Source organism: Panthera pardus, unplaced genomic scaffold (genome assembly GCF_024362965.1).
Source record: "Panthera pardus isolate Hobbes unplaced genomic scaffold, ASM2436296v1 HiC_scaffold_24, whole genome shotgun sequence".
Classification (NCBI taxonomy): Eukaryota; Metazoa; Chordata; class Mammalia; order Carnivora; family Felidae; genus Panthera; species Panthera pardus.
This window is the reverse complement of record NW_026526810.1, coordinates 124,157,053-124,184,348: the sequence shown is the minus strand read 5'-3', so window position 1 is coordinate 124,184,348 and position 27,296 is coordinate 124,157,053. Positions and strand designations below refer to the sequence as shown.

The window sequence follows — 27,296 nt, the reverse complement described above, 5'->3', positions numbered from 1 at the left end:
CACCTGGGTGGCTGAGTTGGTTAAGCATCTGGTTCTTGATTTCAGCTCAGGTCGTGACCTCACAGTCAGTGAGATTGAGCCCTGCGTTGGGCTTTGCACTGACAGTGTGGAGCCTGCTTGAGATTCTCTCTCCTTTCTCTCTGCCCTGCCCTCTCTCTCTCTTTCTCTCAAAATAAATAAACATTAAAAAAAGTTCTCTGTTTCTAGCTGTGTTAAGTGTACATTCCATTCATTATGTTTTCTGTGCAGAAATTATGTAGGTACTTGCCTCATGCCCTAGTTCTGTTGAACATTCTTGTGACTTACAGACGAAATTTTTTATTTTTTTTTAATGTTTACTTATTTTTTTAGAGAAAGTGAGAGAGAGAGAGAGAGAGAGAGAGGGGGGGGGGGAGGGAGGGAGGGAGAATCCCAAGTAGGTTCTTTGCTGTCAGCCCAGAGCCTGACACAGGGCTCCATCTCAGAAACCATGAGACCATGAGCATAGCTGAAATCTAGAGTCAGAAACCTAACCAACTGAGCCGCTCACATGCCCCTGGACCAGATTTTTTAAAAAATTAAAAAGAGGCATTAATTTTCACTTCACTAGTTGTTTCATAAAGTTCATAGAAGCTAAGAAATAATTTTTTATTAATATTTTATTTTTATTTCAAATTTTTAAATTCTACTTAATATATATGGTAAAACTGGTTTCAGGAGTAGAATTTAGCGATTCATCACTTACATATAACATCCAGTGCTCCTCACAGCACCCATTACCCTTTTGGCCCATCCCTCACCCATTTCCCCTCTAGCAACCCTAAGTTTGTTCTACATAGTAAAGAGTCTTCTATGATTTGCTTCCCTCTCTTTTTTTCCCCCTTTCCCCTATGTTCATGTTTTGTTTCTTAAATTCCACATATGAGTGAAACCATATGGCATGTCTTTATCTAAGAAATAATTTTTGTTCATATCATTTACATATTTATTTCTCATGAGATTGTGAAGTGTGGGATTCTGATTATTATTCATTGAGGAATATTGTTTTATGATAGGTAGGGTGTTGGGGCATTTGGTCTTTTGGATGGATTCTTAAGTGATTTTGAAAATAAGTATTTTAACCATGAATCTGATTTGTTTACAGATATTTGATATCTCTTGGGACTTGTACCAGCCAAATAAACTTGTCAGCTGTGGTGTAAAACATATCAAGGTACTAGAAAGGTCTTGTTTTATAATAGTCATGTATACTACTCTCTGCCACTAAGTACTCACCACACTATTTACAATTTAGGGGAGTCTTAGGATTTTGACAGTACTTATTTTTAAAATGTCAACATTTTTAACGTTCTGATGTTCAACCTAACAGGCATTTACTGTGTCATTACTGTGTGTGAGGCACTGTAAGGAGTATAGGTATGAGTAGGGAATGAATAAAACACTTTCCATAAAGAAATTTATAGTCTAGTGAAGTAGGTTTTACTACATCTGTCTTGTTTTCTCATGTTTCACCTACAGAATAAAATGTGAGCGTAGGAAGCCAAGCAAAGGAAGAGATTTCCTGCACAGAGATAAGTTGGTGTGACGGAAGCAGCATGGACAGAGTTGGCTTTGCCACTTACCAGCTTAGGTGTTTGACCCGGGATGAGTCATGTAGCCTCACTGAGCTTTTTTCACATCTTAAAAATATGGCTGCTGTTATGTTATATAATCTATATAATCCTTGTAGATTGGATTAAGTAAGGCAGTGTTTATTCAAGTGCTTGTCAGTTCCTAGCACATAGCACCTGGTCATCTTTCTGACAGTATTATCTTTTCCTCTCTCTATATTTACTCTTTGATTTGACCTCACCCTTTGGTAGCCACTGTTTATTATGCTTATGAAAGCTCTGAATTTTGTTTTATAATTATAGTTCAGGTTTTGAAGCCCATATAGTCAGTGGTGATATTCATTCTTATGTTTACAATTACTTTTAAATCCCTGGTGCACATTGGAAATACTTGCTTCTTCCCCTCTCTGATATAACAGTTCCTTACAACAGTTAATTCCTAGTAAGTAAGGTTCTGTTTACATCCTTTCTTTCGGTATGCTTACTCCGTCTGCATTTTCTCCAAAGCATCTTTAGCTGCCACTGCAATTCTGGTTTTGATATTCTGGTACTGATTTGATAATGAGTAGTATTAAATCTTTATTTCTTTAACAGATACTCAGCAAAAGTCTTTATGCTAGATTTAAGGTAGAAATCTAGCATAGATTTGTACCTTACTGCAAGAGTAGTACAAATACTGCAAAGGTAGAAATTTTTGTCTTTTTCATCTGTGATGAACAAGATGGTGTTTGTTATTCTTGATATAAAATGCTTAATAAAATATTGGCAAATTAATAAACATATTACTGTTTTGTATTATAAATAAAACTGAAAGTTCCATTTTCAGGTATTAAACACATGATTCTTCTGAATTAAACTATATTTTTACTGAGTGACATTTCTTTTCTTGTAGTTGAGTCAATGGAAAGTAGGGTAGATGTCTTTACAGGCAGTACACGTGAGGAAACGAAGTCCCAAAGATGATCTAGAACTTCACTGGCCAGTACAGTAGCAACTAGCTACATGTAGCTATTTAAGTTAATTAAAGTTAAATAAAGTTTAATCACTTCTTCTGTCACCCCAGTCATCACATTTCAAATGCTTAAGACCCACATGTATCCAGTGGTTACTCTATTGGACAGTGTGTGTGTATATGTATATATACGTAGAGAGAGAGAGAGAGAGAGAGAGGGAGGGAGAGAATATTTTCATCATCGCAGAAAGTTCTATTAGCTAGCATTGATCTGGATTATAGAACATGAGTGCTTTACTCTGAGCATCAAAAATTTTGGATACCTGGGTTTGACTCTCTGGAGATTCTGTCTCAGTTTATCTCTGTGGGGGCCCAGCATACTATGTTTTATCCTTTCTCTCAGGTGAGGTCTAATGTGCAGCCAGATTTGAGAATCACTCCTAGATGAAAATAAATAGTAGGTTGAAATAGGGATTTGCTGATAGGAAGAGAACCAGCTATCCTTGTGCAAAGGGATCATGGGGCTTTTAGAATGAAAAATCATAAAAATTCATTGATTAAAGCATTCATTATTGAATGGATAAGCATCATAATTTTTTGAGGCTTCAGGGTTTTTAATTTTTTTTTTTAACGTTTATTTATTTTTGAGACAGAGAGAGACAGAGCATGAACGGGGGAGGGTCAGAGAGAGGGAGACACAGAATCCGAAACAGGCTCCAGGCTCTGAGCTGTCCGCACAGAGCCTGACGCGGGGCTCGAAGCCATGGACCGCGAGATCATGACCTGAGCTGAAGTCGGCTGCTCAACCGACTGAGCCACCCAGGTGCACCGAGGCTTCAGGTTTTAAACTAAGATCTTTAGGTCTTAAAATAAGATCTCAACAGATGAGGGGAGATGTTTAAGTATGTAACAATCAATGTTATTTTAAGTGGTAACTTACTATAAAGTTGAATTTATTCTCTGGGCCAAATTTCTTTATGCAAAACTATTTATTCTGTATATCAATGCCCTAATCCATTTTTGTTTATTTCTTTCTACACACTATTAAAATTTACCTGAATTCACATAAAAGAATAAAAACCTTGGTCATGAAGATTTATGTTTGACTTCCCATTTTCTCCTAAGAATGAACTAATTATTCCAAATGTGTATCTTTTAAGCTTTACAAGTAAAAGAATTGCTCAGCTTTGAAAATATCAGTGAGAACACCATTTTCCCCCCATCTTTACTAACTTCATCAAAGATTGGACGTTAGGTTGGTCCTCTTTCCTAAAAGTGTCTGATGTCTTATCTTCATTTTCATTGCTAACCCATAGCCAAGTCTTTCAATGTCTGAGTTTCATGTAAATTTTTTTCAGAAACCGAAGGGGGGAAGCATAGCCTATTTTTAAAATAATCTAGTTCACCCCCCTTATTCTTACAGATAAGGATTGAAACCAGTGGCTTATCAGCTCTAATATAGCTATTGACAACACTAGGATGAGGATGTGAACATTTGAAAGCTAATGTTTCATAAGGGAATTTCTTAGGTAATTTTTAGTCTGCTAATCTAATATAGCTTCAAAGTACTAGAAATATTTTACTTTATTTTATAAGCATTCTTTGGTAATTTGATTATACTGTGTACCTTTTAGTTCTGGAATTTATGTGGAAATGCTCTGACCCCAAAACGAGGGGTCTTTGGTAAAACTGGTGACCTTCAGACAATTTTGTGCCTGGCCTGTGCAAGGGATGAATTAACATATTCTGGTGCACTTAATGGGGATATATATGTTTGGAAAGGAATCAATCTTATAAGGACAATACAAGGAGCCCATACTGTAAGTATATTTAAATATTTTAAACACTTTTCGATAACTGCTTACCTTCTTGTCGTAGAGCAAAAGATTATGTAATGTAGCAGACTTTCTAGTCAATTCAGTTACTTGAAAAATGTTGTTCTAACTGAATTAGCCTGTTTGTTTTCAAGATTTCAGTGAAGAAGTGTTATGCAATTAGACATGTAGATATTTATTAAATTAGTATAAATACTACCTTGTTCAAGCCATTGCTCTGGTATTTGTATCTTCCTCAGAGTATTATTGATAAATAGCGTATTAAATTCAACAGTAAAAGTATTCTAGATTAACTACAACAGAATAAAGCTAGAACTCTTGTGGGTAATATTCTAGAAAAAATACACCTTTTTAATTTTAATATTATTTCATTAAGTGAGTGAGTGGAAACGGAATTTAATTTTTGTAATTCCTGAGATTTTCATATAGAAAAGTTATCAAACTGGGAAAAAATCTATTGTTAAAACTTTTTAGTGTTTTTTGGATTAGGGATTTTTAGCAGTTGGGTCCCTCACATAATGAAGGGACCTAGAGAGCACAGAGCTGCCCCATGGTGAGCAGTAAGATCTCAAGTAGAAAAGTTATTAAATGTATTTATATGAACCATGATAAATATATAATATGTTACATATTAAATACATTAAAGAACTACTTAGAACAGGACTTGCTTTAAGCAAAAGACCAGAAATATCAGATTCTTTTCCACAAAGGTTGTGGCAATTTACATTTTCATCATCAGTCTATAAAAATACCAGTTTGCTCTTCATATTCCTCAGTGCAGGATTTAACCACCGTTGTAAATTTTTGCTTGTTTTCTGGGTGACAAGTAGTAACTTCTTGTTTTGATTTTGTTTCCTAAATATATGTAATTTCATATATTTGTTGACTGCTTGAAATTCCTTTTCTATTAATTGGTTTTTCTTACTCTTTGCTCTTTTTTGTTATTTTTGTCCTTGGATTTTCTTTATTCATTTGTATGTTAGGGTATTAACCTTTCAGTGGTCATACACATTGCAGATATTTCCCCAATCTGTTTGCCTTTGCTTATGATATCTTTTGTCATATGAAAAATTTGTTTTCCTTTATGGCTTATGGGTAAACTGCCTTGCATAAAAGGTCTCTCATAGCTCAAAGTTCTATAAATGTTCTTTTGACTCTTTTCTAACATTTATTTCTCACATTTAGAATGTAATGTCTACAATTCATTTTTATACGTGGTATAAGGTTTAACTTTATATATGTCTCTATATGTCCATGTCATTGGTCATATATTGTACATAGATACATGTATACATAGATTTATTTCTAGATTTTCATTTGTGTTTTCTGTTGTATTTGTTGATTGCTGTCATACCAAAATCTTTTAAAGTGGGTTTCTGCCTACATTACAGATTTTCTTAAAGAGTACATATTGTTAAATTATTTTATTTTCTCCACTAGGCAGGAATTTTTAGTATGAATGCTTGTGAAGAAGGCTTTGCTACTGGTGGCAGAGATGGCTGTATTCGCCTTTGGGATTTAACTTTTAAACCGATTACTGTGATTGATCTCAGGGAAACAGACCAGGGATACAAAGGTAATAACAAATGTGTCACTACTAGACAAATTCTAAATGTACCAAGGATTGTCTGTTTCTTTTAGTAAATATAAATGTAGGTTTTATAAATATAAATGATATTTAAATTTGCCCGTTCCTACTGTATAGATTTAATTGATCTCCTTTTATTGAAGAGGAGAGTTTGCCTGAAGACAGTCTTGGTTTACTATTATGACAAGGATTCTTGCATATGTCTAACGCTTATTAAAATGGGATTTACAGAGAGATGGGATAAGGGCTTACTTAGGTAACCTTGGATTTTGAAAATATTTATCTGTTAGAATGCTAAATATAACTATTTAGCGAACTGTTGAAAATAAAACGTGTTGAGGGTTGAGGAAAGTTTTGTTCAATTGGGAGATTTTTTCTTCTTTAGGGACTTAAAAAATTGATATATTAAAACAGTCTTTCACAATAAAAATAAAAGTTTTATTCACTAGCGCGGTACTTATGATTGGAAGTTGCAGAAGTCTATGGTTAAGCCTTATTTCAGTCAACTTACTAGGTGGGTGACCTTGGGCTACATATTTAATCTCCCCCATAAGTGAGAATAAGACTGTCTCCTAGGATTAAATGAGCTAATTTAATATATATAAAATGTTTAGAATACTGTCTGGCACATAATAATCATCTAGTAAATGTTAACTGTTATACTATTTTCATTCGTTTTGTTGAGCATTATTGTACCTTAAAGTTTGCAAAATAATTTGACACTTTGTCCTATTTGACCTTTACAAGAACATTGTAAAGTTCACAGTATCTTTATGTTGGCCACATGATACAGATGAGAAAATAGAGAAACACTAGCTTTCGTAAGGTTATAAAAGGGATTGTGGAATATAGAGAAAAAGTAAAAGTCTCTCTTTTTAATGCTTTGGTGAACAGATGGAAGAAATGAAATATAGACACATGAAAAGTCAGATTATTATACAGAGAAAAATAGTACAATTACTTTTGTCATTCCTGCTTAATTAATTTTGAGATGGCTGAAGAAGTGGTCAGACTATGGAGTTGTCTATGAGGAAGAAGAACGTATGTCTTGAAGGATGGATAGAAATTAGGCATATAGGAAGAGAGAACTATCATTACAGATAGCAAACAAAATGGATAATTGAAGACAATGTGTAGATCAAAGACTTGGAGATTTCTTTTGTCTTACATCTAAGGGATAAAAGGTACAAAAATTAAATTGATTTAGCAGATCGGCATTATGTTATTACAGCACTGATCTTAAATACAATTTACTTTTGACTAGGTTTGTCTGTGAGGAGTGTTTGTTGGCGTGGTGACCACATTCTAGTTGGAACACAGGACAGTGAAATTTTCGAAATCGTGGTGCATGAAAGGAATAAACCTTTCCTAATTATGCAAGGGCATTGTGAAGGTGAACTTTGGGCACTTGCTGTTCATCCTACAAAACCTTTGGCTGTGACTGGAAGTGATGATCGTTCAGTCAGGTAAGCAGATCATAGCGTAATTGCATAGGCTGGAATTTTTCCTTAGAAAAACATAAAAACTTCATAAAAATACTTTGATTTAAATATTAACAGCTTACAGTATACAACTGAACATAATTAATTGGTATTTAATAGAATAAACAACTTACAAGATTTCTTTTCTCTTGATAACATAAGTTGAAGATTGTTCCATATCAACATGTTCACAGATATTTTTAATAGTCATATAATATCCCACTGCATGGATATACTGTAATTTATTCAACTAAACTATTTTTTTTAGTTAAAATATAGTTGACATATAGTGTTAGTTTCAGGTGTATAACATAATGATTCAACAATTATATACTTTACAAAATGCTGACCGCAATGAGTATCATTATCATCTGTCATCACCAAAGTTATTACAATATTGACTATACTCCTTATGCTGTTCTTTTCATCTTGTGACTTATTTTATAACTGAAAGTTTGTACCTCTTAATCTCCTTCCCCTGCTTTTCCCATTTCTCCATCCTCCGCCACTCTGACAACCACGTTTGTTCTCTGTATTTATGAATCTGGTTTTTTTTTGTTTGTTTTTTAGATTACATATATAAGAGAAATCATATGGTATTTGCTTTTCCTGACTTAATTTGACTTAGCTTAATATCCTCTAGGTCCATTCATGTTGTTGGAAATGGCAAGATTTCATTCTTTTTTTATGGCCAATTCCATTTTGTATATATACCCTACCTTGTTTATCCATTAATCTATTTTTTTTCTTTCCAAGATTTTATTTAAATTCCAGTTAGTTAATGTGTAGTACTGGTTTCAGGAGTAGAATTTAGTGATTCATCACTGACATATAACACCCACTGCTCATCACAACAATTGTCCTCCTTTATCCATCAACCATTTAGCTCATTGCCCTAGGGACCTCCCACCCCCCACCAGCCAACCCTCAGTTTGTACTCTATAGTTAAGAGTCTCTTAGGGTTTGCCTCCCTCTCTTCCCCCCTTCCACCTCCCCTATGTTCATCTGTTTTGCTTCTTAAATTCCACATATGAGTGAAATCATATGGTATTTGTCTTTCTCTAACTGACTTATTTCACTTAGCATAATACACTTTAGTTCTATCCATGTCATTGCAAATGGCAAGATTTTATTCTTTTTGATGGGCTGAATAATATTCCAGAGAGTGTGTGTGTGTTTATGTGTGTGTGTGTGTACGCGCACACACGCGTGTGTACACATCTCCTCTTCTTTAGCCATTCATCAATGGACATTTGGGCTCTTTCTATAATTTGGCCATTGTTGATAGTGCTGCTATAAACATTGGGGTGCATGTACCTCTTCGAATCAGTATGTTTGTATCCCTTGGGTAAATTCCTAGTAGTTCAATTGCTGGATTGTAGGGTAGTTCTATCTTTAACTTTCTGAGGAACCTCCAGAGCACTGTTGTCCACGGTGTCTGCACCAGTTTACATTCCCACAAACAGTGTAAGGTTCCCCTTTCTCTGCATCCTTGCCAACATCTATTGTTTTCTGAGTTGTTAATTTTAGCCATTCTGACTGGTGTGAGGTAGTATTGATTTGTGGTTTGATTTGTATTTCCCTGATGATGAGTGATGTTGAACATTTTTTCATGTGTCTGTTAGTCATTTGAATGCCGCCTTTGGAGAACTGTCTCTTCATGTCTTTTGCCCATTTCTTCACTGGATTTTTTTTTTTTTTTTTTTGAGTGTTGAGTTTGGTAAGTTCTTTATAGATCTGGGATACTAGCCCTTTATCCAATATGTCATTTGGAAATATCTTTTTCCCTGTTGTAGGTTGCCTTTTAGTTTTACTGATTGTTTCCTTTGCATTTCAGAAACTTCTTATCTTGAAGAAGTCCCAACAGTTCATTTTTGCTTTTGTTTCCCTTGCCTATGGAGATGTGTCTAGTAAGAAGTACCTATGGCCAAAGTCAAAGAAGTTGGTGCCTGTGTTCTCCTCTAGGATTTTGATGGTTTCCTTTCACACATTTAGGTCTTTCACCATTTTGAGTTTGTTTTTGTGAATGGTATAAAAAAGGGGTTCTGTTTCATTCTTATGCATGTTGCTGTCTAGTTTTCCCAATACCATTTGGAAAAAGACTGACTTTTTTCCATTGGATATTCTTTATTGCCTCATCAAAGATTTGTTGACCATATACTTGTGGGTCTATTTCTGTGTTCTCTATTCTGTTCCCTTGATCTATGTGTCTATTTTTGTGCCAGTACCACACTGTCTTTATGATTACAGCTTTGTAATACAGCTTGAAGTCTGGAATAGTGATGCCTCCCACTTTTCTTTTTCAGTATTGATGTAGCTATTCAAGGTTTCTGGTTCCGTACAAATTTTAGAATTATTTGTTCTAGCTTTGTGAAGAACGCTGGTGTTATGTTGATAGGGATTGCATTGAATGCATAGATTGCTTTGGGTAGTATAGACATTTTAACAATATTTGTTCTTCCAATCCATAGCATGAAATGTTTTTCCTTTTCTTTGTGTCTTCTTCAATTTCTTTCATAAGTGTTTCATAAGTGTAGTTTTCAGGCTAAAGATCTACCTGTTTGGTTAGGAATATTCTTAGGTATCTTATAGTTTTTGGTACAGTTGTAAATGGGATAGAGGGATGCCTCAGTGGCTCAGTTGGTTAAGTGTCTGACTTCATCTCGGGTCTGGTCTTACAGTTTGTGAGTTCAAGCCCCACATTGGACTTCACGTTGATGGTGTGGAGTCTGCATGGGATTCTCTCTCCCATTCTCTGTCCTTTCCCCACTCGCATGCCCTTTTTCAAATAACTAATCTTTAAAAAAGTGAATGGGATCGATTCCTTGATTTCTGTTTCTGCTGCTTCGTTACTGGTGTATACAAATGCAGCAGTTTCTATACGTTGATTTTATATCCTGCGACTCTGCTGAATTCATGTGCCAGTTCTAGCAGTTTTTTGATGGAGTCTTTTGCATTTTCCATGTAGAGTATCATGGCATCTGTGAAGAGTAGAAGTTTGACTTTTTCTTTGCCAATTTTATACATTAGTATGTTGATGAGTACTTAAGATTGTTTCCATATCTTGGCTGTTATAAATAATGCAGCAATGAACATGGGAATATATGTATATTTTTGAATTATTGGTTTTGGTTTTTTGAGTCAGTACCCAGAAGTGCAGTTACTGGCTTATATGGTATTAATATTAATTTTGGGGGGAACTATCCATATTGCTTCCTTATTGGCTGTACCAATTTACCCTCCCACCAGTAAGACACAAGAGTTCCTTTTGTCCACATCCTCACTAAGGCTTGTCATATCTTGTTGTTAGACACTAGCCATCTGACAAGGGTGAGGTGATTATGTTATTGTGGTTTTGATTTGCATTTCCCTGATGATGAGTGATGCTGACCATCTTTCCATATGTCTGTTGGCCATCTGCAAGTCTTCTCTGGGAAAATGTCTATTTAGGTCTTCTGTCCAGCTTTAAATTGGATTTCTTTTGGTGTTGAGTTATATGAATTCTTTATATTTTTAAAAACCCCTTATTGGATATATCTTTTATAAATATTTCCTCCCATTCAGTAGGTTGCCTTTTTGTTTTGTTGATGGCTTCACTGTGCAAAAGCTTTTTTGATGTAGTTCCAATTGTTTATTTTTTGTTTTTATTTTTGCTTCCCTTGCCTGAGGAGACAGATCCAGAAAAATATTGCTAAGGCTGATGTCCAAGGCCAAATTTACTTCCTGTGTTTTCTTTTCAGAGTTTTATGGTTTCAGGTTTTATATTTGGCCTTTAATACATTTTGAGCTAATTTTTATATACGGTAGAAAAAGTGGTCCAGTTCTCAATAAGTTCATCCAGTCTTCACTCAAGTCTGGTGAGCATCCTTATGAGCATTAGTTTGAACTCTTTATCAGGTAGATTGCTTTCTTCCATTTTGCTTAGTTCTTTTTCTGAGGTTTTGTCTTAACTCTTTCATTTTGGGACATATTCATCCTTGTCTCCTCATTTTGTCTGACCTGAGTTTATTTGTGTGTATTAGGTAGTTGAGCTACGTTTCCTGATTTTTCCTGATCTACATAGTGACCTTATGTAGAAGGTGTCCTTCAGGGCCCAGTAGTGCAGTCCCTCCCAGTCACCAGAACCAGACCCAGAAGTGTCCCCTGTGTGAGCCATGTGTACCCTGTTATTGTGATTGGGCCACAGTTGATCTGGGAATGCTGTTTGGGTGGGGCCGCCTCCCCTTCTCTGATGCAAGAGTCATTTTGGAGGGGTGCTTGTCTGGCCTAGGCTCCCCACCAGGTGTGGCAGGGTGGTTGTCACTTTGGGGAGACATCAGCCCTGGCTGAGGCTGCTCACCAGGAATGGTGGAGTAGGAGTCACTTCATCGGGGCACCTACAGGAGCAGGTAAGTTGGGTGAGGTGAGTCCACAGGGGAACCCTGATGCAGGGCAAGGGGTGCTAGCAAGATAGATACAGAGTATCAGGCTGAAGGAGAGCAAGAAGATGGTACTCGCTAGCACTTCTATTCCCAGAGAAAGCTTCTACAGATTCCCGCCCCTCCAGCATGCACCCTAAAATTAGTCAGTAAATCTCTTTCAGGTATAAATAAACCCCGGTGCTTTTCAAACTGCTACTTCTGTGCTGGGTCTCTGACCAAGTGATGAAGTGTGCTGGTCCCTTGCAGAGCAAAGTCTTAATTCCCTGTAGCCATCTGACTCTCCTGGAGTAAAGTCTTGCTGATTTTCAAAGCTGCTGGAATTAAGCCCCACTTACTTTCAAAGCCAGATGTTATAGGAACTCATCTTTCTACCACACATACCAAGGGCCTGGGGTACTTGATGTGGGGCTTGATCCCCTTGGTCCTCAGGGTGGATCTCTGTACCTGGAATATCCCTCCTGCTTGTAGTTTGTTGTGCTGGGGGTGTGGTACCCGACTATGTCTCTGCTCCCCCTACCATTCCCGTTTTGACTGCTACTTTATGTCTTTAGCTATAGTCAATCTGTCCTGTTAATCTTCAGGTTATCTTCAGAGTAAATTGTATTATATGTAGCTGTTGCCTCCATGTATACATGTGAGGAGGTAAGCTTAGGATCCTTCTATTCTACCATCTTCCTAGTCCATTATTGATGAGAATTTAGGTTCTTCCAGTTTTGTGCTATTAAATACAGTGCTTGCAATGAATGTCCTTTTACGTATGCTATTTTGTACATGTGTAAACATGCATATCTCTGTGGAACTTCTTAGTGTTCAAATGATGTATGCATTTTAAATTTTGATAGATAATGTCTTATATAGAGGCAGTAACCATTTATATATACCTGTGTATACAATAAACAGAAGAGATAATGTATTAAAATACAGTGAGTGTGCAAGTTAGCCAAATCCAGAATGTGGGGAGCTCTGGAAGGCAAATACTTAGTTTCTTCAATAACTTAAGAATAAAAAAGGGGGAGGGAGGAAGGAAGCTACAGTAAAAGGTTTAAAGGACATATCAACAACTGTAGTATATGGACCTTCCTTGGAGCCTAACTCTAAGGACCCAAAGGAATGCTGTGTGAAAATGTATGTATATAACCGTATATATGCCATATAACGTATGGCAGTGCCTGTTTTCCCATACCCATGGCAGCACTAATTATCCCAAAAGGTATGAAATGATCTTTTGTTATGTTGTGAAAACACTCATTTCTCTCATATTGAGAGGTGTTGAGTATGTTTACTTATGTTTAGAGGACATTTGTATTTCCTTTTCTCTGACCTGTCTGTTCAAGTTCTTTGCCTATTTTCTATTAGCTCATTGGTTTTTCTCTAATTACTTTAAAATATCTCACATCTGTCTATATTTTGAAGAAATTAGCAGGTGGTCTATGATAGTGGTTCTCAAAGTGTGGTTCTTGGACTAGCAGCATCAATATTCCTTATAAGAAATGCAAATTCTCATGTCTTAACCAGGACCTGATATCAGAAATTTGTGGTTTAACTTGGGGTGCCTGGTTGTCGATATGTCCTTTAAATCTTTTTCTGTAGCTTCCTTCCTCCCTCCCCCTTTTTATTCTTAAGTTATTTGTTGAAGAAACTAAGTATTCACCTTCCAGAGCTCCCCACATTCTGGATTTGGCCAACTTGCACACTCACTGTATTTTAATACATTCTCTCTTCCCTTTATTGTATAAACTGATAAGTAGGTCTAGAGATTTGACGAGATGCAGTTACAAATTTTAACCAAGAATATTTCCTAGATGGTAACGTGTATCCCTGTTTGGTGGTATCTAATGTGTATTCTCTTTTTTAAATCATTTTAGCAGCCATTGATGGTTATTATCTACTTCACTATTTCTCAACCTTTTTTGAATTGTTTTCCTAATGAGAATTTTTAGATATTTTTTCCCCAGATTATACCCCCTTCATGTGAAATTTTAACACCACAAAAAAGTACATCTCTATTTTTGTATTTTGGCCCATTAGAGAGCCACAAACCATCATACTATTTAAAATTTTCATTCCTAAGGACTAATTTTTAGCCCCCTTGGGAACCTTCTTACACTCTTGGTGGTAATGCAAACTGGTGCAGCCACTGTAGAAAACAGTATGGCATTTCCTCAAAAAGTTAAAAATAGAACTACCCTATGACCCAGCAATTGTACTACTAGGTATTTATCCAGAGGATACAAAAATACTGATTTGAAGGGACACATGCACTCCAATGTCTATAGCAGCACTATCAACAATAGGCAAATTATGGAAAGAGCCAAAATGTTCATCTGATAAACGGATAGAGAAGATATGGTATATACACAAACGTGCGTGCGCGCACACCAATATTATTCAGCTATCAAAAGGAATGAAATCTTGCCATTTGCAATGATGTGGGTGGAGCTAGAGTGCATTATGTGAAGCAAAACAAGTCAGAGGAAGACAAATACCATATGATTTCACTCATGTGGAATTTAAGAAAAAAAACAGATGAACGTAGAGGAAGGAGGAAAAAAGGGAAAAAAGAGAGGGAGGCAAACCATAAGAGACTCTTAACTATAGAGAACAAACTGAGGGTTGCTGGAGGGGAGGTGGGCAGAGGATGCCAGTGCTTAGTGGGCACTAAGGGCACTTGTGAAGAGCACTCGGTGTTACATGTAAGTGAAGAATTACTAAATTCGACCCCTGAAACCAGTATTACACTATATATTAACTAACTAGAATTTAAAAGCTTGAAACAAATAAAAAATAATCATTTTTAGTCCCTTTGGGGCAGTATTGCACCTGTCAAAAATCCACGACCTAGATCTTTTATTAAGAGTTTCATATATGGTATTTTAACTTCATCACTCGTAGTCATTAGTTAGGTATCCTATCTCTATAAAAAGAATTTCTCCTCATCAACTATTTGGTTATCTTGGGTATAATTTGTACAAGAAAACAGGAAAGTGCTTAATTCTTTCTCATTTACTAGTTTAAAACATTGTTGGTTCCCTGGAATCCTTTGTGTAATCTATTCACATTTCTTATCATTTTTTGTAGGATTGTAGATTATTTCCTCCTTTATAGTTAGCAGTTTTTTATATGTTATAGATATTAACTGTTTCTGATGTAAGTTGAAAATAATTTTCACCAATTTGTTACTTGCTTTTTACTTTGCTTAGGTTTTTTGCCACACAAATGTTTTTTTTTTGTTATTTTGTTTTATGAACTGAACAATATTTTCTTTTATGATTTCTGAGTTTTCTACCATCGAGAAATCTGCAAAGTTAAAAAAGTTTTCAGTATATGCTTCTGTGTTTTAATGGCTTTATTTTGTATGTTTAACTCCTAACCTGTGTAAAATTTACTTCAGTATAAGAAATAAAGTGGAATATGCAACCTAATCTTTCTAGATAATCCATCCTGTTTTTTACTGTCATTGCGCTACTCAGTTCTCTGTGGATGGGAAATGCCATAGCTCTGTGTCCACCTGGAAATTTAGTGTGGGATTACACTTACCCATGTGCTTTGTTAGGAACTATCTTATAATTCATTTTAGGAGAACTGCTATTACCAGTTGCATAGCTGTTGGAAAAAAGGCAGCTTGTCCTTTAGAAGTAATTGCTCAGTCTTCGGTTTCTGTTTTGTTGGGGAAGTTATTGGGAAGGATCTCTTGCATTGAAAACAACTAAAAATGTTGGTTAAAATGTAAAATCTTCAAGGAATAGTCAAGATATTAAAGAACTATTATCCAAATTGTGAAAGAAAATGGGAATTTAGGAGCACAAGCAGGCCAATGCCACTTTGCCTTGAGGGCATTTGTCTTCCTTTGACTGACTTGACCTTTGTAGCTTTCTCCTAGGGCATGGGGGCAGATGTCGAGACCCAGGGCCCGTTCAAAAAGAATGAAATCTTGCCATTTGCAATGACGTGGATGGAGCTAGAATGTTTTATGCTAAGTGAAATAAGTTAGAGAAAGACAGATCCCATATGATTTCACTCATATACGGAATTTAAGAAACAAAACATTATGAACATGGGGGAAGGGAAGGCAAAATAAGATAAAAACAGGAGGCAAACCATAAGAGGTTCGTAAATACAGAGAATAAACTGAGGGTTCCTGGAGAGGTGGTGGGTAGGGGGATGGGCTAAATGGGTGATGGGCATTAAGGAGGGCACTTGTTGGCATGAACGCTGGGTGTTATATATAAGGGATGAATCACTAGGTTCTACTCCTGAAACCAATACTACACTGTATGTTAACTAACTTGAGTTTAAATAAATACATTTAAACAAAGAAAAAGAAAAAAAATCTCAAGGCACACCCATGGAGTGTAGGCCAGCATACGCTGCTAAAACACCTCTGAAAAAAATATCCCCTGTAATTTGTGTGGGAATAGAGATCTTGTTTCAAGTTTTGATAGCACAGGAAGAGTAGTATAAAGCTGCTTGATGATGTTATTCAAACAACATTGGTTATTGTCAAAATAACTTTACCATGGTATAAGTTTTACATATAATTGCTGCTTTTACATTGTAACTTTAGATTGAATTCATTAAGAAACAGCATCAAATCTTCAGTGAAAGCCAATTTCCAAAGCTGTTAAGTTTTTATAATAGTAATTGAGGGCATTTCTGGTTCTGAAAAATTTCGTTCTAGACTCTGAGATCAAAATAGCATAATAATACTTTACCACTGTTAATTAAGCCATTAACTGCTGTGTGGTACAGCAAGTCAGGATTTTGAGCTTCTGTTCCTGACAAAACTTCAGAACTATTGGTTCAAAACATGATTCAGGTTTTTTTTTTGTTGTTTTGTTTGCGAAATACTTGCTAAAGAATAATCTAGTGAGGGGTGCCTGGGTGGCTCAGGTTGCTCAGTTGAGCATCTGACTTTTGGTTTGGTGATTCTCACGACATGGGATCAAGCCATGCCTCCAGCTCCGCACTCAAAGCACAGAGCCTGCTTGGGATATTCTCTCTCTCTCTCTCTCTCTCTGAAAATAAATAAACTTAAAAAAAAACAGTGAATAATTGTAGGCTTTTTGAACAAAAGCTTACATTTTTATAGGCTTTGTAAGTTTGCCACGGCTATTTTTTTCTATCCATGTTTTTCAGCCCCATCTAATGCCACTTTACATTGTATTGGTTTAGTTCTTTTTCACTTACGTCTTTGAAAACATTCTAGCTTGTAGTTGTTCCACACCGACTAGCAACAGAAACTGATTTTTCATTGCTTCAAACTTGGCATTGACTCTTCATATAAATAACTGAGTAGTGTTGTTAACATCTGTTGACTCACCAGAATTCAGGGAAACCACTGAACATTGTTTGTCTTGTTTTTTAGTTAACTGTTGGTGGTTTTTCCAACACCTTCAACTCTTTGAGAAACTCTTCTGACCTAAAAGCTAATAACCTTAAATTTATTTTCTCTGGACACATTTCTTTAGCCACTGCAATTTAAAATAATATAATTAATCCATTACCAAGAAACAGCTTTCCTTGTTTGGCTAACAAGCCACTTAGAAACTTAACTTTTGTTGACATCACATTTTAATTTTTAAATTAGAATTTTTCTAATCATTGCTTTCCTGTGAGTCAAAGATACCGTGATGAGTACTTAGTCCAGTAATGTTAATCTGTATTTGTGTTTTTTTAGAGCAGCTATAGTGTTATTGCATAATACAGTGCTGTACCATCTAAATCAGTAACGATATAATTCATGCCCCACTGTGCCTTAAAAATGCAGCCTGTGAAGTTCACTTTTCTCTTTTTCTTCTTGTTTTGACACAATGGGTATATATGATTAATACACCTAGCACTGAAATTCTGTCAGCTTGTAACTCTGTCACTGCAATTTGTAGTGCATGGAAGGGGCAGTACAAAGTGATATGAACGTCACATACCATCTGCCGTTTCTTTGGCAACAATTCCACTCTGCCTCTGCAGTATGAAAGCAACCATGTAAACAAAAAGTGTGGCTGTGTTTCCATGAAACTTGATTTACAGACACTGAAATTTGAATTTCCTAGAATTCTCTCATATCTCAAAACGTTGTCATTTAAAATTTTTGTCCAACCATTTAAAAAGGTAAAAACCATTCTTACCTTTCCAGACTGTACAAAAACAGACAGTGGTCCCGGTTTGGCCCACAGGCTGTGGTTTGCTGACCCTTGTGGTAGAGCATAATGTCTTTGGTAAATATAATTGTTATTGAAATACTGAAAGTTTTCCTTTGGAATCAGGAAGAAGACAGTGATGTCGACTTTCACCATTATATTTGTCACCATTATAATCAGCTGTAGACTAGAAATCTTTGTCAGCACAGTAAGGCTATATCTGTGTAATATATTTATATAAAGATACTTGGTTTGGAATGGAAGAAACAAGTGTCATTTGCTGATGTTATGATTATATATGTATAAAATCAAGAAGAAAATGCAGAGAAATTATTGGAATTAAAAAGATAGTTTAACAAATCTCCTAGCTATAAAAAAAATATACAAAATCATTTTTCTTACAAAACATCAACAAATAGAATGTTTAAAAAAAAACTGCTCAGGGGAAGAGAAGGCACACACCAGTCTGGCTGTGGCCCCAGCGGTGGGCTGGGGGCAGACATCAGGTCTGACTGCGGCCCTGCCCACCAACGCAAGTTATTCAAGACAGCACAGGGGAAGTGCCCCGCAGTCCCGCACCAACCCAGGGACTATCCAAAATGACGAAACGGAAGAATTTCCCTCAGAAAAACGTCCAGGAAATAACAACAGCTAACGAACTGATCAAAAATGATTTAAACAATATAACAAAGTGAATTTAGAATAATAGTCATAAAATTAATCACTGGGCTTGAAAACAGTATAAAGGACAGCAGAGAATCTCTTGCTACAGAGATCAAGGGACTAAGGAACAGTCAGGAAGAGCTAAAAAATGTGATCAATGAACTGCAAAATAAAATGGAGACGACTACGGCTCGGATTGAAGAGGCAGAGGAGAGAATAGGTGAACTAGAAGATAAAATTATGGACAAAGAAGAAGCTGAGAAAAAGATAAAAAAATCCAGGAGTATGAGGGGAAAATTAGAGAACTAAGTGATGCACTAAAGAGAAATAATCTACGCATAATTGGCATTCCAGAGGAGGAAGAGAGAGGGAAAGGTGCTGAAGGAGTACTTGAAGAAATAATAGCTGAGAACTTCCCGGATCTGGGGAAGGAAAAAGGCATTGAAATCCAAGAGGCACAGAGAACCTCCTTCAGATGTAACTTGAATCGATCTTCTGCATGACATATCGTAGTGAAACTGGCAAAATACAAGGATAAAGAGAAAATTCTGAAAGCAGCTAGAGATAAACGTGCTCTAACATATAAAGGGAGACCTATAAGACTCGTGACTGATCTCTCTACTGAAACTTGGCAAGCCAGAAAGGAATGGCAGGAGATCTTCAATGTGATGAACAGAAAACCCATGCAGCCCAGAATCCTTTATCCAGCAAGTCTGTCATTTAGAATAGAAGGAGAGATAAAGGTCTTCCCAAACAAACAAAAACTAAAGGAATTCGTCACCACTAAACCAGCCCTACAAGAGATCCTAAGGGGGATCCTGTGAGACAAAGTACCAGAGTCATCGCTACAAGCATGAAACCTACGGACATCACAATGACTCTAAACTCATATCTTTCTGTAATAACACTGAATGTAAATGGACTAAATGTGCCAACCAAAAGACATAGGGTATCAGAATGGATAAAAAAACAAGACCCATCTATTTGCTGTCTACAAGAGACTCATTTTAGACCTGAGGACACTTTCAGATTGAGAGTGAAGAGATAGAGAACTACTTATCATGCCACTGGAAGTCAAAAGAAAGCTGGAGTAGCCATACTTATATCAGACAAACTAGACTTTAAATCAAAGGCTGTAACAAGAGATGAAGAAGGGCATTATATAATAATCACAGGGTCTATCCATCAGGAAGAGCTAACAATTATAAATGTCTATGTGCCGAATACAGGAGCCCCCAAATATATAAAACAATTACAAACATAAGCGACCTTATTGATAAGAATGTGGTAATTGCAGGGGACTTTAACACTCCACTTATAGAAATGGATAGATCATCTAGACACACGGTCAATAAAGAAACAAGGGCCCTGAATGATACATTGGATCAGATGGACTTGACAGATATAGTTAGAACTCTGCATCCCAAAGCAACAGAATATACTTTCTTCTCGAGTGCACATGGAACATTCTCCAAGATAGATCACATACTAGATCACAAAACAGCCCTTCATAAGTAGACAAGAATTGAAATCATACCATGCATACTTTCAGACCACAATGCTATGAAGCTTGAAATCAACCACAGGAAAAAGTCTGGAAAACCTCCAAAAGCATGGAGGTTAAAGAACACCCTACTAAAGAATGAATGGATCAACCAGGCAATTAGAGAAGAAATTAAAAAAATATATGGAAACAAATGAAAATGAAAATACAACAATCCAGACGCTTTGGGATGCAGCAAAGGCAGTCCTGAGAGGAAAATACATTGCAATCCAGGCCTATCTCAAGAAACAAGAAAAATCCCGAATACAAAATCTAACAGCACACCTAAAGGAAATAGAAGCAGAACAGCAAAGGCAGCCTAAACCCAGCAGAAGAAGAGAAATAATAAAGATGAGAGCAGAAATAAACAATATAGAATCTAAAAAAACTGTAGAGCAGATCAACGAAACCAAGAGTTGGTTTTTTGAAAAAATAAAATTGATAAACCTCTAGCCAGGCTTCTCAAAAAGAAAAGGGAGATGACCCAAATAGATAAAACCATGAATGAAAATGGAATTATTACAACCAATCCCTCAGAGATACAAGCAATTATCAGGGAATACTATGAAAAATTATATGCCAACAAACTGGATAACCTGGAAGAAATGGACAAATTCCTAAACACCCACACGCTTCCAAAACTCAATCAGGAGGAAATAGAAAGCTTGAACAGACCCATAACTAGCGAAGAAATTGAATCAGTCATCAAAAATCTCCCAACAAATAAGAGTCCAGGACCAGATGGCTTCCCAGGGGAGTTCTACCAGACGTTTAAAGCAGAGATAATACCTATCCTTCTCAAGCTATTCCAAAAAATAGAAAGGGAAGGAAAACTTCCAGACTCATTCTATGAAGCCAGTATTACTTTGATTCCTAAAGCAGACAGAGACCCAGTAAAAAAAGAGAACTACAGGCCAATATCCCTGATGAATATGGATGCAAAAATTCTCAATAAGATACTAGCAAACCGAATTCAACAGCATATAAAAAGAAATATTCACCATGATCAAGTGGGATTCATTCCTGGGATGCAGGGCTGGTTCAACATTTGCAAATCAATCAATGTGATACATCACATTAATAAAAGATAAGAACCATATGATCCTGTCAATCGATGCAGAAAAGGCCTTTGATAAAATTCAGCAACGTTTCTTAGTAAAAACCCTCGAGAAAGTCGGGATAAAGGAACATACCTAAAGATCATAAAAGCCATTGATGAAAAGCCCACAGCTAACATCATCCTCAATGGGGAAAAACTGAGAGCTTTTTCCCTGAGATCAGGAACACGACAGGGATGTCCACTCTCACCGCTGTTGTTTAACATAGTGTTGGAAGTTCTAGCATCAGCAATCAGACAACAAAAGGAAATCAAAGGCATCAAAATTGGCAAAGATGAAGTCAAGCTTTCCCTTTTTGCAGATGACATGATATTATACATGGAAAATCCGATAGACTCCACCAGAAGTCTGCTAGAACGGATACATGAATTTAGCAAAGTTTTAGGATACAAAATCAATGTACAGAAATCAGTTGCATTCTTATACACTAATAATGAAGCAACAGAAAGACAAATAAAGAAACTGATCCCATTCACAATTGCACCAAGAAGCATAAAATACCTAGGAATAAATCTAACCAAAGATGTAAAAGATCTGTATGCTGAAAACTATAGAAAGCTTATGAAGCAAATTGAAGAAGATATAAAGAAATGGAAAAACATTCCGTGCTCATGGATTGGAAGAATAAACATTGTTAAAATGTCAATACTACCCAAAGCTATCTACACATTCAATGCAATGCCAATCAAAATTGCACCAGCATTCTTCTCGAAACTAGAACAAGCAATCCTAAAATTCATATGGAACCACAAAAGGCCCCGAATAGCCAAAGTAATTTTGAAGAAGAAGACCAAAGCAGGAGGCATCACAATCCCAGACTTTAGCCTCTACTACAAAGCTGTCATCATCAAGACAGCATGGTACTGGCACAAAAACAGACACATAGACCAATGGAATAGAATAGAAACCCCAGAACTAGACCCACAAACGTATGGCCAACTAATCTTTGACAAAGCAGGAAAGAACATCCAATGGAAAAAAGACAGTCTCTTTAACAAATGGTGCTGGGAGAAGTGGACAGCAACATGCAGAAGATTGAAACTAGACCACTTTCTCACACCATTCACAAAAATAAACTCAAAATGGATAAAGGACCTGAATGTGAGACAGGAAACCATCAAAACCCTAGAGGAGAAAGCAGGAAAAGACCTCTCTGACCTCAGCCGTAGCAATTTCTTACTTGACACATCCCCAAAGGCAAGGGAATTAAAAGCAAAAGTGAACTACTGGGACCTTATGAAGATAAAAAGCTTCTGCACAGCAAAGGAAACAACCAACAAAACTGAAAGGCAACCAACGGAATGGGAAAAGATATTTGCAAATGACATATCGGACAAAGGGCTAGTATCCAAAATCTATAAAGAGCTCATCAAACTCCACACCCGAAAAACAAATAATCCAGTGAAGAAATGGGCAGAGAACATGAATAGACCCTTCTTTAAAGAAGACATCCGAATGGCCAACAGGCACATGAAAAGATGCTCAACGTCGCTCCTCATCAGGGAAATACAAATCAAAACCACACTCAGATATCACCTCACGCCGGTCAGAGTGGCCAAAATGAACAAATCAGGAGACTATAGGTGCTGGCGAGGATGTGGAGAAACGGGAACCCTCTTGCACTGTTGGTGGGAATGCAAATTGGTGTAGCCACTCTGGAAAACAGTGTGGAGGTTCCTCAAAAAATTTAAAATGGACCTACCCTATGACCCAGCAATAGCACTGCTAGGAATTTACCCAAGGGATACAGGAGTACTGATGCATAGGAGCACTTGTACCCCAATGTTTATAGCAGCACTCTCAACAATAGCCAAATGTTGGAAAGAGCCTAAATGTCCATCAACTGATGAATGGATAAAGAAATTGTGGTGTATATACACAATGGAGTACTACGTGGCAATGAGAAAGCATGAAATATGGCCCTTTGTAGCAACATGGATGGAACTGGAGAGTGTTATGCTAAGTTAAATAAGCCATACAGAGAAAGACAGATACCATATGGTTTCATTCTTATGTGGATCCTGAGAAACTTAACAGAAACCTATGGGGGAGGGGAAGGAAAAAAAAAAAGAGGTTAGAGTGGGAGAGAGCCAAAGCATAAGAGACTCTTAAAAACTGAGAACAAACTGAAGGTTGATGGGGGGTGGGAGGGAGGGGAGGGTGGGTGATGGATATTGAGGAGGGCACCTTTTGGGATGAGCACTGGGTGTTGTATGGAAACCAATTTGACAGTAAACTTCATATATTGGGGGAAAAAAAAAAACACACTGCTCTAAAAACACTTAAAAAATCTAGTTTTGCTGATCTTGTCCTAACCTCTTGGGGTAGATTTCTGTTCATTAAATTGTAGCATTTGTTTTTACAATATCTGTGTTTAAAGTTCCTCCTAAGTACTATTTCAGCTGAATCCCACAAGTTTTGATATGAAACATTTTATTATAACTTGAAAATATTAACTAATTTTCATTTGTGTTTTTTCTTTGTCCTTTAGGTTATTTAGAAGTATAATTCTTAATTTTTCAAACAGTGGCATTTTCTACTTACCCATTATAGATTTCTAACATTAGAGTCTGGAACAGACTCTGAATTTGCATAGTCTTAAATGTTACTCTTAAGTTTAAAGACTATAGGGACGCCTGGGTGGCTCAGTCGGTTAAGTGGCCGACTTCGGCTGGATCATGATCTCGCGGTTTGTGAGTTCGAGCCCCGTATCGGGCTCTGTGCAGACAGTTCGGAGCCTGGAGCCTGCTTCGGATTCTGTGTCTCCCTCTCTCTCTGCTGCTCCCCTGCTCATGCTCTATTTCTCTCTGTCTCTCAAAAATAAATGTTTAAAAAATTTTTTTAGACTATATATATAGTATATACCATATACCGCTATACCACACGCACGCACCCCTTATATATACCATATGTATGTATGTGTATATGTATATATACATGTGTGGGTGTGTGTATCCCCTTTGATCAGAGTAGAAATCATCTACCTAAAATGAATGATTGGAAAAACTTGATTTCATTACAATTGGAATTCTTATCTTTTAAAATATGAACAGTATTCCTATTTTCATAGATAAGATCTCCTTCTGACAAAGCAAAGTATTAAAATTCTAGATTCATATTACTTTCTTAAAATGAGATGATTATTTTAATCAAAATCATTTCATAGAGTTCATCATTTTTTTAAGCACACAGTGGTTAATTACTCTTTTAATTAAATGTTACAGGATATGGAGTCTAATAGATCATGCACTAATAGCAAGGTGTAATATGGAAGAACCCATTCGTTGTGCAGCTGTAAATGTAGATGGAATCCATCTTGCCCTTGGAATGAAGGATGGCTCATTCACTGTACTTAGAGTAAGGTATGATATTGGACTAGAAATAAAAACAGTAAATTTTTTTAAGTGAGACTATATAATACTCATTGTTTTTACCCATTTCCTTTCCTCCCTCCCTTCTTATTAATATATATACACATACACACATATATATCAGATATTGCTTTTATTGAATATTAAGTATATTAATAAAAATGGCTTTGTCAGAAAGTAGTTAACTCAAAAATCTTGGTTTTAGGGGTTAAGAATGTTTAGTGAATTAATGGCTAAAATTTTGAGCTACAAATTTGGGTTTTGACTTCCATTCCTTGGTAGTATTGATTTTCAGTAATGATCCTCTGCCATTGGTGGGTGGGGGTAGCCTTGGGGCAGTTAAAAATGGGTGAAATGTTTTTTGTTATTTGTAGCTTTATTCTTTGAAAAAAAAAATGCCTACTTTTTTTTTGTTTGTTTGCATCATTAGAAAAGTTGAAAGAATTTGTTAAAGCAGTTAACATCCTGTGTTGAATTGTAGTTATGGTGCATTCAACTGAATTCTATATAGCTATTAAAAACTTTGTTGTAGATCCATGTGTGTTCATAAGCATATATACTTACAGAATCCTTCTCCTTAGCCTGGTGAGTGGTAGGACCACCTTTTTAGTTGCCCAGTCCAGAAATCATTAATTCATTTCTCTCTTTTGCCTCCCTTGTATAGTTAATCACAGAGTTCTGGAGAATCTACTTCCTGAGTAGTCTTCAAATTAATCTGCTTCCTCCCATTCTCACCATTGTACTCTTGTATGGGCTTCTGCAATCTCCTAACTGGATTGGTGCAATAGTGTCTCAGCAGGTCTCCTTACCTCCTGTTTTGCTTCTTTCCAGACTTTTTCTTATTCACTCTTCAGTTCACTATTTTTAAACACATTTGTTTGCAGTCCTCCTCTTCCTAAAATACGATAAAAGCTTAGCACTGTCCTTAAGTGGAAGTTCGTAATCCTTAACATAGCCAGTAGTGCCCATCTCCAGCCTATTTCTTTCTACCTCAGTCTCTTTCTTTTAACTGTATAAAACATCTTTTGCTTCTTCTGGTACCTCGTGTTCTCTTGTACTTCTGTTTCTTTTTTCTTTTTCTTTCTTTTTTTTTTTTTTTTTTTTTTTTTTTTGTACTTCTCCGTTTCTCTAGACACTGACTCTTTTCTGGGACAGATTTTTACAATGAGATATGGTAAAATTTTTCTCTTGTACTGCTTTTTAAATTGTGATAAAATATGTGTAATATAAAATTTACCATCTTAACCATATTTTAAAATTCAATGGCATTAAGTACATTTACATTGTTTTGCAACCAAGAATTTGAGATGCTTGGAAAATGTCTAAGAGTTCCTCTTGTTTAGCTTGTATGCATTAAAAATAGTGATTATTTTTTGTTAATTGTACATTTATTTCACCTTTCAATTATTTGCAAGTAACTAGGTGAATAAGTTCTTATTTCTAATAAGTCAGTGTTTAAGCAACTGAGTCCAACATTGCTGACAGGATCACTGGAGTGGTGATTATGACTGCTGCATGCCTTTGTAGTTTAACCACAAAACTTTAACTCAATATTTTTTTTTTACTTTCTATAATTTATTTATTTTTATAATTTACATCCAAGTTAGCACATGGTGCAACAGTGATTTCAGAAGTAGATTCCTTAAGCCCCTTACCCATTTAGCCCATTCCCCCCCACAACCCCTCCAGCAACTCTCATTTTGTTCTCTAAGAGTCTCTTATGTTTTGTCCTCCTCCCTGTTTTTATATTATTTTTGTTTTTTATTATTTTGCTTCCCTTCCCTTATGTTCATCTGTTTTGTATCTTAAAAGTCTTTGTATGAGTGAAGTCATATGTCTTTTTCTAATTTTGCTTAGCATAATACCTTCTAGTTCCATCCACGTAGTTGCAAATGGCAAGATTTCATTCTTTTTGATTGCTGAGTAATACTCCATTGTATATATATACCACATCATCTTTATCCATTCATCCATTGATGGACATTTGAGCTCTTTCCATACTTTGGCTATTGTTGTAACTCAATATTCTTAATCCTAAATTCACTTGGTCACTGTTTCTTCTTGGTTTGTGGTATATATTCTCTATACCATAAAGCAAAATTCATAAGTGTAGCTATACTAACGTACCCTCATATAATGACTGGAGGAATATTGAATAGATTTGAATCTAATGCACTGGTTATTATTACTATTTTTTTTTTCAGTAGGCTCCAGGCCCAGCATGGAGCCCAATGTGGGGCTTGAACTCACGACCCTGAGATCAAAACCTGAGCTGAGATCAAGAGTTGGATGCGTTTAACCAACTGAGCCATCCAAGGTTCCCCCTAATACACTGATCCTTTTTTATTTAAAAAAAAATTTTTTTTATTAAAGAACGAACACCTGCATGAGAGCATGTGCACAAGAGTGCATGGGCGAATGGGGGGGAGGGGTAGAGGGGAAGAGAGAGAATCTTAAGCAGGCTCTATGCCCAGCATGGAGCCCCATGCAAGGTTTGATCCCATGACCCTGGGATCATGACCTGAGCTGAAATCAAGAGTCGAATGCTCAACCAACTGAGCCATGCAGGCACCCCCACACTGATTCTTAAATTGAGGT

At 36.3% G+C, this 27,296-nt stretch overlaps 1 protein-coding gene across 10 annotated transcripts in view; it reads left to right on the top strand.

Moving 5' to 3' along the window:
• EML5 (EMAP like 5) overlaps positions 1 to 27,296 on the top strand; it is a 184,474-nt gene that overhangs the window by 35,834 nt on the left and 121,344 nt on the right. For 9 of the 10 annotated variants that reach the window (XM_019461971.2, XM_019461970.2, XM_053889691.1 and 6 more), the window contains 5 exons: positions 1,124 to 1,192; positions 4,176 to 4,361; positions 5,817 to 5,952; positions 7,229 to 7,430; positions 24,552 to 24,689. In XM_019461971.2, coding sequence (XP_019317516.1) covers positions 1,124 to 1,192; positions 4,176 to 4,361; positions 5,817 to 5,952; positions 7,229 to 7,430; positions 24,552 to 24,689 — 731 coding nt within the window. The remainder of the gene's footprint in view (positions 1 to 1,123; positions 1,193 to 4,175; positions 4,362 to 5,816; positions 5,953 to 7,228; positions 7,431 to 24,551; positions 24,690 to 27,296) is intronic. The other variant, XM_053889692.1, reaches the window with a different exon arrangement.